Below are 18,978 nucleotides of genomic sequence, written 5' to 3'. Positions count from 1 at the left end.
GGTTCCGTCCCTCCTTCTGACCATCAGCCCCTCCTGCTCCCTGGAGTCCCCTCCACATACCAGGCACAACACCATTGGTCGCGATGGCACTCATGGAGATGGCCGTGAGCATCGTCTGTAGAAGAGAGATCATCAGAGTGGCGGCTGCCGGGGCCGCAGTGGCCTGGGTGGAGGCCAAGCCGTTTACCCCGTAAGCACCAGCCAAACCCACAGGTTCTCTTCTGCTGAGCTTCTCCCTGGGCCTGTTCCAACTTCTCTCTGTGCCAAGTCCTTCTCAAGAAAAACTCTTATTCACCATGCGAGGGGACGTTCGGGAGCGTCAGTACCAGAGGGCTCTGGAAACCCCAGTTTGGCCCCCAACCAGCCACGTGACCTGGGACAGCTCCCTTTGCTTCTCTGGCCTCAGCTTCTTCATCTATAAAATAGGTGCAATGACTTCCGCACTGGGTACGTCGCATGCAGAGCTGTCTCAAGGTTATATTCGAGGACACAGAAACGTGTCAAGAATTTGGGTTCATTGAATAGTTGACTTTTTAGAGAGAATGAGAAGAATCCAGTTGCGATGTTGTTTGTGATACATAATCTCAATCTACCAAAACGTCAACTTTTGTGGGATTATCGGAGAGCTCTAATTTCTTTGCTATGCTTATCATTTTATCAATGAATCTGCATTTAATTACTTGTGTGATTAGACACACTCGCAGATCCACGTGAAACCTGGTCAACAGCCATCAGGGACGAGCCCATGAGATGCGGAAGGGCCAGTCAGACCTGATCTACTCTCAAAAGTCACCAGCAGTGGCTCCTATGGAAAGCCCGGGTCTGGAGCTTCCACCTCCCGCCTCCCACCCCCAGGCCTCTGCCAAGCCCCAGCTGTCACGGGGGCAGTGTCACTCACACAGGAGCAGCAGATGAAGACCATGCAGAAGGACTCCATGATGCCCGCTATGCCCACCACCCAAGTGAGTCTCAGGAAGAGGATGACGCCAAAGATGTTCTGCAGACACGGGAGGTACACACCCATAAAGGTGCCCATGCGCGGGGCCTGCAGGGAAGCCAGCGTCAGTGTCTGGAGCGCCCCCATCACCAGCACCCGCCCGCTACTCCTCTGTGTCCCACTCTTGGTCCTGCCCTCTCCTTCCCCAGCCCTCATCCTGCTCCTCTGATTGGGGGTGTGCTGCTGGGGATCAAACCCACAGCCTCACACGTGCGAGGCAAGTGCCTTTCCACTCTGAACTGCATTCCCGGCCCTTTTCATTTTTTTCTTTTGAGACAGGATCTTATTAAGTCGCTTAGGGTCTCACTGAGTTGTTGAGACTGTCCTCAAACTTGCCATCCTCCTGCCTCAGCCTCCCAAGTTGCTGGGATCACAGGCGTGGGCCTCCTGCTCAGCCTCCTCCGGGTTTCGCCTACTCTTTCCTTCCTCTCCTCCATCCCCCACTCCACCCCACCATCCGTCCTTGGAGCCACCTCCTCCCTCCTCCCTCCCATCTCCATCCTTCACCTCCTTGCCCTCCCTCCCCCGCCCTGCCTCCTACACCTCGGCCTCTACCATCCACCCTCCATCCTTATCCTCCATCCTCCTCCCAGCCTCCCGCCAGGCCCCACCTGCACCGGCTTCTTTTTCCCGCCCTCGTTGTTTTCTGCCTCCTCGTGCTCCCTGCTTCCCTGGGGCAGGTTGGTGTAGTTGGCCAGGCCACTGAGCAGGGAGGACACCATGGGGCTGGTGTCCATCTCCTCCTACGAGGAAGGGTGTCAGTGTCAGGAGCCTGGAGGCCTGGGGGGGGGGCTGGGGGGAGCTGAGGGTGGGAGCAGAGGGCCCAGGACAGGGAGAGCCCTGGGTGGGGTGACCGGGCCCAGGGAAGGAGGACGGGGGCAGAGAGCGGAGAGGGTGAAGCTGGGGGGAGGGCGACCCAGGCGGAAGGCGGCCCAAGGGAGGGGTGGGGAGGATGCGCTCTTCCTGAGGAGGAAGGAGGAGACGGACGGGTGGCGGGGGTCACAAGCAGCCCACCTCAAACAGGGCCATGTTCTTGCCGTCATACTCCTTGCCCCTCTCTGTGTCGGTGCTGTTGATGAAGGGGCTGCTTTCCTTGGGGTTGCCATCACCTGAGGACGCAGAGAATCAGGGGTCTGCCACCAACTGTTTGTCCTCCGTCCACCTGGGCATACAGTTGTGCGGCCACTTGGACTCTCTGAGCCTTGGTCTGCACGTTAGAAAAATGGGGCTCATGCTCTCTTCTCTGTAGAATGGACAAAGAGCCTGTGACACTGCCCGGCAGAGGGTGAACGTGTGAGTGCTTCCTTGCTCTGGGGGGCGCTACTTCATTTACCAGAGTACCCCAAGACCCTCCAGAGACCCCATTTTTTCCTAAGGTACTAGAGATCAAACCCAGGGCTTCACACATGCTAGGAAAGCACTCTGCTGCTGAGCCACAGCCTCAGCCCTTTTATGTTCTATTTTGAGGCAGGGTCTCACTAAGTTGTCTGGGCTGGCCTCAAACCTGCAATCGTCCTGCCTCAGCCTCCCAAGGAGCTAAGATTACAGGTTTGTGCCCCATGCCACTTAGAGTTCCTTCTTGATCCTAACCAGGACTATCCTGGTGCTTTGGGGTGGACGCATGTTCCTTCCTGGGGAGAAAGGAGAACAGTGCGGTCCAAAGCCCCAAGGAAACTCCAGGTCCTGGAGGGCAGACCTCCCACTGCCCCCCTTCACTGTCAGTCAACTGGATGCCTACCAGGTACCTACATGGGGAAGTAAACACACAGAACGAGATGCCGTCCTTGTCCTTCAGGAACCAAGCCAAGGGAGATGAAGCAGTGATCAGGAATTTCCAGCAGATGCTGAATTTAGTTGTGGTGAAGCAATATTGGGAGCTCAGGCTGTGTGGGAACCCAGGAGGGCACTCAGCCCAGCCTGGGAGGTTACGGAAGGCTTCCCAGAGGAAGTGACGTGTCAGCTCAGAACTGAAGGATGAGTAAGAGCTAGACTGGGAGGGAGGCGGGGAGGGTGTCCCAGGCAGAGAGAATAGCAGAACAGCACGTTCAAAGGCCCAGAGGTGAGAGTGAACCGAGTGGGTTAGAGAAGCTCAACAAAGTATGGTCTGCTGGAGTTGGAGGAAGGGGCATGTTGGGGCTGAAGAATAAGAACTGGCCAAGATGAGCCTAGAAGTGTAAATGTGGGGTGAGCCTTTAACCAAGTAGCAGATGATCTTAAAGAATTTGGAGGACAGTGGGCAATCATGAAGAGTTTAACACAAAGAAATGTCACAAACAGGCGAGTGTGTTTCATAGCCATCACTGTGGCCTTTAGGTGAGGAATACAGGAACTAGAGACTTCTGGTATCCAGGCAAGGGCTGAGGATGATCCAGACCAGGGCAACGTGAGGCAGTGGACAGACTCGGAATTACTGGCACATTTCTATGTCAGATGATTGGGAAAGCGGGAGAGGAAAAGAATCCAAGATAATGCCTGGGGTTCTACCATGGTGAACGGGTGGGTGATAGTGCCACCTTAATAACTTGGGAGACAAGAAAAGGGGTTTGGGGTGGGGCAGATGCTGAATTTAGTTGTGGTGAAGCACTATTGGGAGCACTACCTGGAAGCCACCGGGATATATGGATCAGATACACCAAGGACAGAAGCTGGGCCAGAGAAAGGAGAGCAGGGTCCCACGTAAAGATACGCAGGCAGAGAGCTGAGCCATGTGCCTCAATGAGATCACTCAAGGAGAGAATCCCTGGCATCAGGAGAGGGGTCCCTTCAGAGAGACCCGAGGTCTCTGCAGGTACCTTCCCTCCAGTCACCAGTCTTCCCCAGATGCAGGGCTGAGTCTCTGGACCCTAGAGAGACTCCCCAAGTCCCCAGTAAAGTTGAGGCCCTGTGTACCCTTGAATCTCAGTCCCCTCCTCTCTTGGTTTCCCTCTCTTCCCATCCCCGTCTGTTCAAATGCTCTACATCCTTCTCCTAACCTCCTGGACACCTTCCTAGTAGTCCATACAGGGCCCATCTCCAGAGCATTGCCTGGCCCTCTTTTAAACCCACTTCCATCCTGACTAAAAACTGGGGCACAGGAAAGAAGTAACATCTTACCTATTCCAGGGAAGCCCACCACCACTCAGACTCCTGCCTCCACTTCCACTCACTCATCACGACGAGGGTGCCTAACAGAGCAACATCACCAGCTCTTTCTTCTCACACATGAGAAAAACAGACCCTTCCTCCCCATAGGAGTCCAGCACAGGAGAGAGGCTCAGGAAACAGGCTTTGGAGGTAAATTCCTCAGGTCTCCCTTTATGACCCCAGGTCATAACAGAGCTGTCTGGGGCCACCGAACAGGAGAAATCAGAGTCAGGTAGGTCCCCCTCTGTTTAGAATGCCTACAAGGTGCCTCCTGTTCTCACCGAATCATGGTGAGCACTAGAGAGGCTGAGGGAGGGGCATGGCATAAGAGGAATTTCCTGATGGTTCGGGAAAAGGGCTGGAGTCGGAGATCCAGGTTGCAGCCTCAGTGTCATGGCTTTGCCTTCACCTCGGCAAGTCACTCTAAGCTCGGTTTGCAAAGGGAGAGCGCCCAGTGTTTAATTCATGGGTGGCGGGGGTTAACTGGAATAGTGCGGGTTGGGTGTGCCCACACAAGTTAGCTATGCGCTACTATCACACCCCTGGGGCCTGCCAGTTGGGGCTTCTCATCCCACAACCTCCCTCAGCCTCAACATTTAGGGGTTGCTCTGTCTCCTGTCAGACTAGGTCCCTCCCCAGAAGTGTCCCTTTTAGGACCAGGACTAGACACGACAGACCCTCCAATCTGCCCTTTTACACCCCCTTCCTAGCCCTTCTTCCTTTACTGGGGGTACGGAGGGAGCAGGGACCCAGAAAAGACCGGAAGGGGGCAAGCTGGCCGGAGACCCCATAACGAGGCGGCCCTGCGCCGGTCTCCATGGTGACCGCGCGGGCCAAGAGCGCCGCGCCAAGCCGAGCAGGCCACGCGCCCGCAGCCGCTTATGTAACGCGGCGCGCAGCGCAGACCTGACTCCAGGCCGGATCCCGGCCAGTAGGAGAGAGCAGGGGAGGGGGCGCCTCGGCCAGCCCCAGTCCCACGTTTCACCCGCCGCCGGGGCGGGACGCCAGGCTGCTGGCCCGTGAGCCAGGCCGGTGGGTCCCCTCCCCGGAACGCCCAGCGCGAGGCCTGGGGGGTAGGGAGTGAGCTCCGAGTTCTCGCAGGAGCCGGACAGCTCAGGGGAACTCGCCCTGACCCCCGAGCCAGAGTCGGGGTGGGGAGCGCTGGGCGGCGCGCGAGGCAGGCCAGACCGAGGCTCAGCCTCCCGCCCCCGCCCCCGCCCCCTGGGAGCTCTCAGCCCGAATCGGCTTTCAATTAAGCTGCGGCCAGAGCTCCCGGGGAGGACGCAGCGAGCGGGCAAGGGAGCCTCCCGGGCCTGGGGCCGGGCCTGGGGGAATCCCCAGCCAGCCTGGGGGCGAGGGGGCGTAGACCCCACGGGAAAGGACAATACCCTTGCATTTTTCTTTAGTCCAGAGGAGCCCTCTTTTCTGGGCCATTCTCGCCTCCCCGAGGTCAGCAGCCAGCTCCTTCCATTCAGCCCCACGAATCCAGAATCTGACCTGCCAGGGGTTCTTGGACCCACTTTCCTCCAGCCCAGAAAGTCCTTAGCTCCTCCTACCACCTTTCCAGCGTCCCTGGGAGGCCTTCTCTCCTTGGGACCCACAACCTGGCCTGTCACAGGTTCTGGCCATTCCAGTCCAGGTCCTGGACCATGTATGGTCTCTAGATGGGCCGGCTATAACAGCATGTAGAAACTGATGGGGAGGGGCAGGACTATATAGAGTTCCTAGTTCCACTCCTGCTTCAAACACAAAGATGCCTCTTTACTAGGCCTCCCAAGACCCCATGAAAACCCCGAGGCCCAAAGAAGCCTTGGTAAAGAAAGTGGGTGCTGAGGGACTGGGCCATATCCCACGCCTGGGGGAGAAAAGAGATTACCTTGCAAGCTGAGCCCCTGTCACAGAGTGGAAGCATCTGAAGGGGATCGAATGGAAATGAAGTCTCCCCCACCCTGACTTTGCTCCCTGAGCGCAGAGTCCGCATGCCAGGCGCTGCCGCAGACTCAACTTTGCCAAACCCCCTCTCCCTGCAGCCAAAGCCCGCGGGGGAGGGGGCAGTTGCCCAATGAGGTGACCCCAGGGTCACTGGGGAGATGGATGAGTTGGTCAGCTGGTAGCTCTGGTTCCTATATGCCACTCAGCCCCCAAGAAAAAATGGGGAAGGGGTGTCTCAGACAAAGGATCAGGAACCCTGGTGTCCCCAGCCTTCCCTGCGGCCACTTGGCCCTGAATGGAATCCAGGATAGAGGACCTCAGAATCAAAGCTGCTAGAGTCTGGAAGACCCCACTCTTTCAGCTCTTGAGGCCTTTCGGTCCACCCCCAGAGAGGTCCACGGGAGTCTCAGCCCAGAGGGTCAAGCAATGCAGGGGGTGGGGGGAGCGTTTAAGGCGCTGAGCGCAGACAGTAGGCGCGGGAGGCGCGCTAGTGCGCAGGGGACGCTGCGCCGCTGGAGGGTGGGGGGTGGGGGCGGCTGACAGCCGTGATGGATGGCTGAGACCGCTGGGGGGCGGCGGGGGGCCTGCGAGCCCGAGGGGGTGGCTGGCCCCAAGACCTCGGAGCAGGAAGACCGCGGAGGAGGGCCGGGGGAGAGCGGGAGCAGCAAAAGGACTTGCTCGGAGCCCCTCTGCTCCTGGCCATCTCCGCACCCACCGCAGCGCGTCCGCAGTGTCCGCGCCGCGGCGCCTGGGATTCAGTTGCTGGGACCCCATTTCTGAGGCCTCACTAGGAAAGCTATCAGAGCTAACTAAAAAGACTACCCCCTGCCCCGCCCTGGAAACCACACTGTCGCCCCAGGTTACCAAGGGGAGGGGGGAAGGGAAGAAAGGAGGGTGATCTTGCTTCCCGTCCTGAACAGGAACCCATGGGGAAGCGAGAGGGAGAGGGAGATTCCGCAAAGTAAAACTGAAAAATCCACGGAAAAGATAGCTTCAGTCTGAGGCTGGAGCTCGGGAAGCCTTGGGGGAGGGGGTCCGGATTGCACCAAGTGTCCCCTTAAGGGAATGCCGCAGACCAGACGGGGGCTGTCATATGCCCCCAAATCCCCAGAGCTACCTTTCCCCCCACCTTCCAGCTAGAAGTCTCAGAGCAAGAGACTGCAGCAGACTGCGCCCCCCCCCCCCCGCACCACCAGCCCCTGCTCTGCGCCAGGACGCCAGGGTCCCCTCTCGGGAAAGGAGCCTTCCCGCCCGTCGAGCTGCATGTCAGCCCATTCTGGCTCTTCCATTCCCTTCCCACATCCTTCTCGGCTTAGCTAACCTAAGTCTGTCCCTAGGCCGCGGGTAACGACAGCCCTTCGGCCCCAGCTCTGCCCCCCGGGCGCGGCGCATTCCAGCACCTCGGACAGCGCGTAGCGCATTCCAATGGAGCTGAGCTCCCGGCCGCCGCCGGCGTCCGCCGCCCGGTCAGTCCTAAGCTCTTCCCGAAAGGAAGCCGCCCCCGCTCCGCCTCTCACCCAGCCCTGACTCCCCTCCTCGCCGCCCCCTCCCCGCCGCCCCCGGACCACTGCTCACCCGGGTTGGCTCCCCCGTCGCCGTCCTCGCAGTCCGTCAGGTTGTTTAGCATGGTGGCGGCGCGGCGCCGGGGCCGGGGATGGCTGCGCCGCTTCGCTCGCGCCCCTCTGCCCGCCTTCGCCGCTCTCTGGCTCGCTCTAGCTCTCTCGCTCGCTCGCTCGCTCGCTCTCCGCTCCACAGAGGAAGGAGCTGCAGTGCCCGCCCGCCCGCCCGCCCGGCGCACACACACTCGCACACGGACACACGCTCACACCCGCGCGCGCCCCCTCTCAGCAGCGGCGCTGCTCACCTCATCCCGTATGCAGGAGGCGTGAGCCACTGGCGGGGTTTTTTGGGGGGGAAGCTGTAGGGAGGGAGAAGAGGGGACGTGGGGGGCGGGCAGAGCGCGCCTGTTGGCCCCCGTACAGGAAAACGGGGGCGTGAGCGGGTGGGATAAAGGGGTTGCGGCGGGGGACCGGCCCTCTCCTCCCCTGAGCAGCCGCAGCTCCCCCCACTCTCCAGCGCAGGCGGGGCCCGGCACGTGGGCAGGTGCCATCCCGCGCCCTAAAAATAACGGCAGGGAACTAGGTCGCGGCCGCCGGGAGGCGGCCCCGCAGCGGCTGCCTGACTGGGGGTCTGAGGTGACCCCCAGAGGGAAGATGAGGTGGCGGGGTGGGGGAGCGCCATGGAATATGGGGCCCTAGGGAGCCTGTCTGCAAAGCTGAAGAGGCCAGCCCTGACGGGAGGAGGAGAATCAGACTCTCATATCGCTATTCAAGAGGTTGGAGGTGGAGACATGCAGAACCCAGGGCCCCAACGTGAAGCACTGTGCTGCACCCCGGAAGGGGTTTGGGTCACTGATTGTCTGACCCATCCTATCTTAAAATGGATGGGGTGGAGCCCTACTAGTTACAGTGCACTGTCATTATGACAGGAGTCTCAGCACCCTCACCCACCCGCCCACCCAGGACAAGTCTCTGGAGTCTGCAGACTGGGACTTTCTGATGGTAGAATGATCTGGGGATAAGAATGATCAGGAGAACAGACAGCAATAATGTTCCAGGGAGCACTGACTTTCCACGAGGGGTGGTGCAGCCTCTGGGAGGGCACTCTGGCCTGGGGCTGGCCAGAGACAGGGTGGGGGAGGGGGGAATGAGGCCTCCAGTCAGTTGGGGACCAGATTTTCTCCTGGGGCAGGAGTGTCTAATCCCCTAATCCAGGATTGCTTTCTGAGGCTTCCACAGCTAACATGCTCTCTGTGTTTCTCCCCCCTCTCCTGAGATCAGGTCCCAGAAGCTTGATCAACCTGGAACCCCTAGAACACGGGTTTGAGTCAGTGTTGGAGAAATCTCAGAAACTGGCCCCAGAGCTTTAAACCCTTTAAGTGTCTGGAAGTTCTAAACATGTGAGGGAATGAACAAATTCAGGAAAAATATTTTCAAACTCACCTTCACACCAAACACTAGTCCTCTAAATTCCAGGAGAGTTACAGGACCAGAGAAGTATTATTTTTCTTATCTAATACACAGCTTTCATTTTTACAGATGAAAACACTAAGGACCAAAGAGGGGCAATGATCGCCTAGTTCACTTGCCAGTGAATGGGCAGAACTCAGTCTAGAATACGGTTCCCTTCACTCCAATTTAGGGCTCTTATCCTTAGAAGAGCTTTCTTTGAACTGGTCTTTCCTTCAATAGAAGAGACAGCATATAGCATCTCTAACTTAGTGGCCTCTGGCTACTGGCTCCTAAAAAAAGGAACAGATATTGGGTCTGATGAGCCCTTTCCTTTTCATGCTCAGGCTTCAGGGATTCCAAGCTGGAATGGACTCTTGATGTTCAATGGAAAGGAGACCCAGAAGACCTTCAGGGGTCCTAAAGAGCCTTCCATATCCACAGAGACCCCTTTCTAAGACAGGACCATTCAGAACCATGGACAAGGCTCACTGCTCCAAATCTGATACAAATTTGTCCAGGACTTCAGACAAGTCAGTGTTCAGTTGCTGACTCAAAGATGCTTCCGAGGGACCCTCCAACAACATATTGCTGCCACTTGGTTCTGAAGGGTCTGATGTTGACACTAACCCTTTAGGGTGGAGAGTTAGCTATTCAGTCGAGGTGTGCACATTGGTATTCTGGGTTGGAAGGAGGACACAAAAAAAAGTGAGATGATTTAGGATTGTGAGAGGGATTGAAAGGGTAGTAGGTGGGAAGGCCAGTGTTCAAGAATTTTCCAGTGCTCCACTACTACTGCCACCAGCAGTAGTACACTATGGTATTCCATTACTCTGCGGAGATGTGTGACATACTAAAAACATGTCAAGTGTGTTTGTCTAAGTGCTATGGAATAAAGCAGATGCTGTAGTTTTCAGCATCTCAGGTCTGCAACATTCCCCTGGGATTATTTCCTTTAATTTGTGGCCCAGAGCTAGGGTAGCTCTGACCACATGGAGCCAAACCATGGGGACACCCAGGTCCCTGGGGAGTTCAGGTGAAGGCAGAAGTGATTCCTCCTCCCCTGGCCACCCCATCTGTCCACCCTCACCAGAATTCTGATCTCAAGAGCCATATGGAATTCAGGAGGTAGTGGAATTCTGTGTATTTCTGAGAAAAACCAAATTCTTTTCTCTGAGCCTCAATATCTCATTTGTAAAACAAAAGGGCTAGGCTGCATAATCCTATTTCCTCCTGCTCCATATTAGCCTCCAACTAAAGCCACAGAGCCCAGACCTGAAAGGGGACATCGCAAGGAGAGACCTCAATCCTTCAGTTTATATCCCTTACCTCCCAGGGAGACTGGGCCCTCACCTAGCCTCATGCCAACCCTCTGTGGTGAGGGTTTGAGAAAACGCTTGCAGGCACCTCCTACACTGCCAGCCTGGCACTGGCCGGTAAGAAGTAGCCCTCATCTCTGAACCCCAGGGACCCAGCTGCCTGCTCAGCAACGCTTCCTCGCCCAGAGGAAGGTCTGATGCTGAGGAACCCCTCATTAAAGCAACACAAGATGCAGAGCTGGGTGGGGTCCTATTTTTGAACTCTGAATCTAAAACTCATACCCCCTCCCACCTTATGTTTCCCAGAGGTGGGGGAAGCTCAGAGAAGCTGCCCCCTGGGTATCAGGATTTGGGAACTGGAAGAGACTTTTTAGAATATTTTCCCCACCACCACTTACAGTGAAATGGGAGTCTGGGAATGGAAATGGAACGGAAAGAATTTTCTTCATGGGGTGAACTTGTGACAGTGGGGACGAGTGCAGCTCTCTGACCTCTATCCCAGGCTCCATCCATTGAACCAGGACAGGGAGCTGTCAGGAGGAACCTGGAACCGCCTGACTGGGTCCTTTCCCTCAGAAAGCAGACAGTGTTCCCCGCAGGGCTCAGTTCCTATCCTTCCTTGTCTCATGACATCACCCCGTGACCTACGTACCTCCCCTCAGCTGTGGCCTCATGGAGCCAAGGTCCTGAGCCCCCTCCTTCACGCTTCTTCTCTCCCACCTGCATAGCCGGTCTTCCAGACCCGGAAGCCCAGCAGTGACTCGGTGAGTCCAGCACCCCGCACGCCCCACACGGGGCTCGCCGCAGAGCACGTCAACCACCACTGTCTCCGTGGCAACCGGGGGCTTAATTAACAGGCTGCAGCCCCGTCACCATAGAAACAGCACCCCCAACAGCCCCCCACTACACTGCAGATTCAGCCCGTCTTCCGGGATTCCCAATCTGAACCCCTTCATGCACCCACCCCAACTCCCACCCCACCAGGAAAGCTAAGGCCTGCAGATCTCTCTGGTTCATTGAGAAGAGAGGAGGGGGATGAGAGAGGAGAGAGAGAGAAAGAGAGAGAGACCTGTCACCATGGCAACTGCAGCCCGTTCATAACCAGTTTGTTGCCATGGAGATTCCCAGGGCTCACCTTGGGCTGAGGTACTGGGCAATGAGGCTCTGAGTCCTGGCTTAGGATGAACAACTAGAGAACTCCTTGGACAGAGAAGATATCTCTCTCTCTCTCTCTCTCTCTCACACACACACACACACACACACACACACACACACACCAGTAATAGTAACAGCATCATTTTTCCCAATTTACAGTTGGAGAGAGTGAAACATGAGGTTTGGGTCTGGAGGAGGCAGATGGCTCTGCCCTTCTAGATCCTTAAAACCTCTTGGCATCTTTTTGGCTAGAGGGGTGCTCAGAAAGCTTGTGTCATGCTTTACACTACAGGTAGGTGACCCGAGACCCAGAGGGGAAATGCCAAGGCCAGAGCACAGAGCCAGAGCTGGAGATGGCTGGGCTGTCTTGTAGTCTTGCCCTCTCCCCCTGTCTCCATCTGTGAGCACACATCCCCACTCCTGTAGTCTCCCCAGGTCCTGAGTTCTTTCTGGGAGGTATAAAAGGGCCGGGGAATAGCTCAGCCTTGTAACAACCTGTCCCAAGTCCAATTCTCTCCAGCCAGATCCCATAAGTCTTCCCATGGTGCAGGTGGGGCAACTGAGACACGCAGGCCCAGCCTTCGACTTGCTTCTTCACCACCTGTAGGTCAAACTGCTGACACCTGATCCCCTGGAAGCCAGAAGCACGTGGCAGGGAAAACCCCGCCCCCTTGAACCAGAGTAATCGACACACACATGGGCTCTGCAAGATCTCCTCCAAACCTCCCACACCTGTAGTGCTGCCACCTCTCCCTTTGTGCCCAGGGACAAGAATAGGGAGAGCATCTCTCTGGGACCAGAGGGCTGATGCAAGAACAACTGTGGAAAAGATACCACCAGATGCTCTTTCCCCTGAGGAGCCTCCTCTAGTTCCCACTGAGTGACCTTCAAGTCAGTGTGCGAGGCTGCAGAGATTAAGAGGTTAAAAGTCACCCACTCTCAAGATAGAACTTTTCATACACTCAGGTCCCTCCCCCCAAGAAAGACACAGAAATGTACACACCAACATGCCAATCAGCACACTGGCAATGCAGTAACACACATAAGCCCTGACTCACCAAGCACCACAGGGATCTCCCTTTTCAGGACACACACACACACACACACACACAGCCTCTACCACAAGCACACGGCATCCAAGAATCACATCCATTTTGTATGCACATCTGCACACCAGAAACCTGAGGAGTGTGTCTCACTTCCATAGTACAGAAGCTTGGGAGTGTGAATGAGAAGACTAAGCTGTCACCTTAGAGAGGGTCATCTTATTCCCAGGTCAGGGATACAGAAGGAGGTAATAAGGTAGGAGAAGTATGAGACTAGAGTCACAATCTCTCACCCACAGGCATCAAACACCTACTGAATGCCAAGCTCTGGGCCTGAAACACAAAGATAAAAAGATATGGCCCCTGTCCTTGAGATGCTCCAATGGAGGAGACACATAAGAAAATAACTGCCATCCACTGAGATCTGTGCTCCAATGGGTGGGTCAAAGAGAGATGAGCACCTCTGACTGGGAAGAAGGGACATTGAAAAGGATTTTCAGAAGACGTGAAATGAGCTATAACTTTGAGGAGGAAAGTTGTCCTGGTTTACAGAATGGGGGATGAACACTGATAATATACCAGGAAAGGTTGTAGAAAGAGTTTGAATGACAGATCAGAAGATTTGGCTTTTATCCTACAGTGACAGGCACCTTACATGGGGGATGGTTGGAGCAGGACTGGAGGCAGGGACACCACATGAGAAACATTGGAGGCTTGGACCAGGGTGATGACCGAGAGAGATCTAATCAAATTCAGGATCAGTTTTGGAGGTCAGTGGCAAACGCACGAGGACAGATTGGATTGGGTGGGAAGAGAAAAGGAGGCATTAAGAACTGGCTCCAGGTTTCTGATGTTTGGATCTGGGAGGCTGGTAAAAGGGGGCAAACAATATGGGAAAGGTGGCCAGCGGAAGAATCTCGAGAAATGAAATGGAGTGGTCACGTCCAGAGCGGATCAGCTTACGGGACCAGAATTCAGAGGAAGTTCAGGCCTCCATACATTAGTCTAAACAACGAGGAGTTTTGCTCAAGAATCATCTGCCTACCACTCAAGGGTTTGGGGCGCTTGGGTTTGCGCCAGTCAGGGCAGGATCACCTGCGGCTCAGCAGCGACCCCTGGTGGCCCGGGGAAGTTCTTTCTCCTCCCCTCACTAGGGCCACTCCAAGCCGATTGGCCTCGTTCCTCCCAGACTTAAGGGGCGCAGAGCTAGGGAAAGGATACCTGATAAATGCCCCCTGCAGGGAGGTTCTGCATGCGACCAGGTTGCTAATTGTGTGTATGGCGGGGGAGAAGGGGGCTCGTGCATGTAGGCAAGTGCTCTATCACTTGTCTACACCCCGCACAGGATGCTACTTCTTTATGGAAGACCGGAAATACCCTAACCCCTCGCGTCTCCTCTGTATCTTGACCAAGACTATCGTACAGGGCCCGTGAAAAAGATGCCCCCGACCCAGCATAAGCTGGCTCCTCCCAATCCTGCGAGAGCTGGAACAAAGAAGAAGCGGTGACCCCGAGGGTCCGGACTGAAGTCCCTTTGGGATCCTCCTCCGATCTAGCTGGCCAGGATTCAAACCAACTCTCCTGTCTCCATCTCCTGGGGAGCCCCAGGGTTCCGCGATGCCTCCAGGGAGGCAGATGGTCGGCGGATACTCCCTACAGCGATGACCCGCAGACCTGGCCCCTGTCCCAGCGACCCTGACTTTCTCTCCCTCCCGCCCTCAACCCCGCCCCACTCCGGCCCTACTCCTCTATTCCAGGTCCAACCCTTTCCCTTTCCTGCCCCCAAGGGACCTAATCCCGCCTCCTCCCCTTGGCTCTGGACCTTGATCACACAGCAGTCCCCTTTCCTCTGGTCCCGCACCCAACCCAAGTTCTCGGACCCCTTTAGTGCTCTGGGCTAGCCCTGCACTAACCGCGGCCCCTGCGGCACCAGATCGCCCCCTGCGCCCGGGGCCGCGCCTCTCCCGAGGCCCCGCCCCTCCGGCCACGCCCCCGTCTGGCCACGCCCCTTCGCGCTTCCCCCGCGCGCTCCGCAGGCCTCGCACTCCCACTCCCCGGGGCTCGGCGGCCTCTCGGGACCTGCGCCCCGTCCAGGCCCCGCCCCCAGCGCCCCCCGGCCCCGCCCCGCAGGCCCCGCCCCGCAGGCCTCTACCTTTGACGTCTTCCCCGGGGAGGTGGCGGGGGTCGGCGGCCGAGTGCCGGCGGGACTCCGGGTCCGCGGCTCGGGCGGGCGCCGCGGGGGGCAGCGAGGTGACAGTGAACCTGCGGCTCATGGCGCGGAAGGGGCCGGGCGGCGCGGAGCGGCCCGGATCGCACAAGTGGCCGCAGCCGGCCTCCAGGACAGAGCAGAGGCGCTTCCCCGCGCCCGCCGCCCCCCGCCCCCCGCCCGCCGCGCGCCGCTCCGGGTCCTAGTGCCCGCTGCGCCGGGCTCCCCGAGTCTGGCCACTTCGCTCGGAGGCCCTGGGCTCTCGATTCCACCCGGCTGAGAGTCATCCCTCAAGGAGGGCCCCGGTGTGTGACCCTTGGAGCCCGGGCCTAAACCAACGGAGTACACTCATTCACCGAGCACATGTTAATGGCGCTCCTGTGTTTCAGACCGTGGTGCAGGGCTAGGCCCCTGGGGACACACTGGAGAATGAGAGGGACTGGCTTCTGGTCCTCCTGGGGCTTATTTTCTAATGAGGAGACAGGGGAGAAAGAGTATAAGTAAACAGACATACATAAGATCACTTGAGACTGTGGTATATGTTAAGGAAAAAAGAGGGCCATGGGAAGTGGGCAGAACAACTTTGAGGGGTGGCCTGAGAAGGCTTCCCAGACAATTGATATTTGAGAAGAGCCAGCTTTTCAAAGATTTGGGGGAAGAATTCTCTGGCGGAAGAAATAGCAAATGCAAAGGCCCTGGGGTGGAAGGAACCTGGACTGTTGCAGAAGCAGCAAGATGCCAATGTGTCTAAAATAGAGTGAACGCAGAAGAGAAGGATGACAGATGAAGAAGAGAGGAAAGCAGTTCAAATGGTCTTTTGAAGTCTCTGGGGAGGAGTCTGGATTCTTTCTAATCCACAAAGGAAACCATTGAAGGGTTCTGAACAGAGGAATGCTGTGATCTGATTTATACTGTAATGGATCACTCTGGCTGTGAGTGAACACTCTGCTAAAGAAGGGCAGGCATGGAAGCTGGGAATCTAATTAGGAGTCTCCTGCAGACCCCACCCCCACCCCAGGTGGGAAGTGATGGTGACCAGGCTAAAGTGGTGGCCATCATCTGCTTTCAGGTAAGTTATGGAAGAGGAACCAGCAGGACCTGCTGATGGTGGGGCCTGGTGGATGATGGTAGGAGTCCAAGAGGAACTCTGTTTGGTCACTCCATGCATATATCCTAGGTATACACACCCAAGAAATGGCTGCCCATGGGTACCAAAAGACATTTCCAAGAATCTTCATACGACATTACTCATAACTCACTGGAACCCACCCAAGTGTCTATCAGTAATAAAATACATAAATTGTAGTACATTCACAGAATGGAACACTACACAATACTAAAGAATAAACAAGGTACAATTTACAGAATAGTATGGATGAGTCTCACAAATATAACATTGAGCAAAAGAATCCAGACACAAAGAAGTACATCCCTTATAACATTTAAGTAAAGTTTAAGATATGGTCAGAGTCTACCTAAGCTGTTAGAAGCCATGATAGTGGTAACTTTTACAGAGAAGAATTGGTTGCAAGGGAGGCTGAGGGGGCTTCTGGGGTGATGACCGTGTTTTGTTTCTGGTTCTAGGTGCTGGTCGCCTTCAGTTTGTGAAGATGTATTGAAACGTACACTTGTAATAAGTGCACTTGTCCTACATTTATTAAAGCAAAATTCTTGTCCTGGGTCCATGTTGCCCATCAGGGGATATTTAACAATGTTTGGAAAAATATTCAGTTGTCACAGCAGGAGGAGGGCAGTACTGATACCTTAGATTTGCACCAAATCTGCTGGCTCATGAATCGAAGGTCCACCATCACCTCACTGTACCTTGTCCATACAATGGGGCCTGTCATAGGAGAAGGGCTGACACTGAATGGGCCTAGCATCTGGCCATGGATCATGCTCCTTCTCATAGGAAGACACCAGACATCCTATCATGGTGGAATGGCTCCCACGGCAAAGAATTGTACAGCCTGAAGAGTCAGTCATGCTGAGGTCGAGATTCCCCATACTAGAATCAGAAGCTTAGATAACTTGCTCCTAGGTTTTAGGATGATCAGGTTTCGGGCTTGATTGCGGGTAGATGAGATTGCCTTTGATTAATGTAGTCATGACTGGAGGAGGAGCAGTTTTGGAAGATGGCGCCCAAGAGTAGGGTTTGACCTGATTGGTTGAAATGCCTGGTAAGTCAACAAGGAGTGGGCAGTTGAGCATATGCCTCTGGAGCTCAGGGGAGAGGTTAAGACTGGGGATATAAATTGTGGAGTCTTTAGCAGAGAGTTGCTATTTAAAGCTCTGACTAGAGCACAGGGAATAAGTGAGCACAGAAGAGAGAAGTCCAGCATTGAGCGCAAGGGCGCCATCACTCCAAGGTTGCCAAGTGGAGGATCCAGCCAGTGAGTGGGAGGAGAACCAGGACCAAGGGAAGAAGGAGTTTCAGGAGGGAGGGCAGGTCAACCCCACCACGTGCGTGATGCACTGGCAGCTGGAGCCCGTGGTGGCTTAGTGGGGCTGACAGGAGGCGGGATTAGTGAGGAGGATGGGAACTGAGAAGGGGAGCTGGGGGAATAGAGACATATGGGGGGAGTCTTCCTGTGATGAGGATGAAAGCAGAGAAACGGAATCGTGTCTAGAGGCAGAGGGAGGTGAGAGGGATTTTAAAGGTGGGTCACTCCTGGGCGAGAAACAGAGGACTTTGGAGAGTGGGTTCCCCCAGAAGAAACCTGGGGGCAGTTCTCTGAACTCCTCTTTAAATTCCCACTTAGGCTTCCGGTCCAGGAGATGATCTGATCTAATGAAACCCAGCACCTCCACTCACCCACCCCACTCTTCAGTTGAGGTCCCCCACTGTCCTGTGAGGTCAAACCCACACACCTCAGCTTGGCATCTGGGTCTTCTCTCAGCTGGCCCTCGCCCCTTCTCCTATCTCAACCATTCCAGAATCCTTTTTGTCCTCTCCTATCCACATGCCACCACTGCACCGTTGAGTTCATCAACCCCGCCTGCTTTTCCTCTTCTCCCACTGTTTGCACCAAGAGCGCACATTCCAATGCCACTGTCACTGCTCACTAGCTGTGAGGCCTGGGGTGAATTGGGTCACTTGGCCTTAGCTTCTCATATGTAAAACAGGGGGCTGGTGATGACTGTAATAGTTCCTGGAAGGCGACAGTAGTACCTGTCTCACGGGATGGTTTTTAACTCACACAGACTTGGAACAGGGCCTGGCACATGATGATGTACAAGAGGTAGCTACTGTCATGTTTGTGTGCATATTTTACTTACTCACTGCCTCATCCCAGGCTCCTAGGCTGTTGCCATATGAAAAACGCTGCGAGCACCATCCGAGTATCTGTTGTTGCATGCACACGTGTGTGAGGGGCACAGAACAGTTCACAGTTCTTAGCAGATTCCCTCTATGAAGATGGGCCCGTTGGCACAGGAAGATGCCCTTGTTCATCCTCCCCAACCAGTTCCAAGTGAGAGGGCATCCTGGCTGGGAAATGTTCTCCTACTTCAACCGCGATGCACAGAATCTCTCTCTCTCTCTCTCTCTCTCTCTCTCTCTCTCACACACACACACACACACACACACACACACACACACAAGGATGACGGGCTCTGCACCTTCCCAGCATAATCCCACCCCACCAGCCACAGAGTCTGCCTCTGAGAATGAAGCGTGGGTCTATGTGCTAAGCTCTGAGGACATGGTCATTCCCGCTAAGGTCTGAGGACCACTGGGAGGTCCTTGAGAGAAGGATTAGACCAATTCATTCCTCTGTCTCCAGTGCCCAGCACAGAGCCTCCTTCCACGAAGAGGCTCCATAAATGTTTGGTGGATGAATAAATAGGTCATTTCCTCAGCTGTAAAACAGAAGCAACCACAAACATTTCTAAGAGGAAGGACTGGATACGTTAATATTTATGAGAATCCCAGAACCCTGCCTGGCACCTAGTAAGCACTCTATCAGTGAAATATATACATCCGTCCATATGACGGAGGAGAATCCAAGATAAAAAAAATGAACATGATAAAAATTACTGAGTACCTACTGTGTGCCAAGACTGTTAGAGGTCTCAATTCTTTGGATGCTTATACTCTAGTGGGGCAAGACAGAGGACTAATAAGCAAATATGAAAACACCCGTAAAATGCGAACATACATAAAGGAAAGCTGCTCCTAGAGGTTAGAGAA

The 18,978-nt window shown here is 55.4% G+C and overlaps 1 protein-coding gene across 3 annotated transcripts in view; it reads right to left on the bottom strand.

Annotated features, from left to right (window-relative positions):
- SLC12A5 (solute carrier family 12 member 5) overlaps positions 1–14,853 on the bottom strand; it is a gene marked incomplete at its 5' end in the record, with an annotated part of 34,064 nt that extends 19,211 nt beyond the window's left edge. For 2 of the 3 annotated variants that reach the window (XM_081291816.1, XM_081291815.1), the window contains 5 exons: positions 61–115; positions 899–1,045; positions 1,609–1,740; positions 2,012–2,106; positions 14,733–14,853. In XM_081291816.1, the coding sequence (XP_081147942.1) occupies positions 61–115; positions 899–1,045; positions 1,609–1,740; positions 2,012–2,106; positions 14,733–14,853 (550 nt within the window). Of the gene's footprint in view, positions 1–60; positions 116–898; positions 1,046–1,608; positions 1,741–2,011; positions 2,107–7,627; positions 7,680–14,732 lie in introns of those variants that run through there. The other variant, XM_081291817.1, reaches the window with a different exon arrangement.
- Positions 14,854–18,978: the final 4,125 nt, after the last annotated feature.

The sequence above is a fragment of the Spermophilus citellus genome (assembly GCF_964194105.1).
Source record: "Spermophilus citellus genome assembly, chromosome: 4".
Taxonomy (NCBI): domain Eukaryota; kingdom Metazoa; phylum Chordata; class Mammalia; order Rodentia; family Sciuridae; genus Spermophilus; species Spermophilus citellus.
This window is presented reverse-complemented; position numbering and strand designations above follow the sequence as displayed.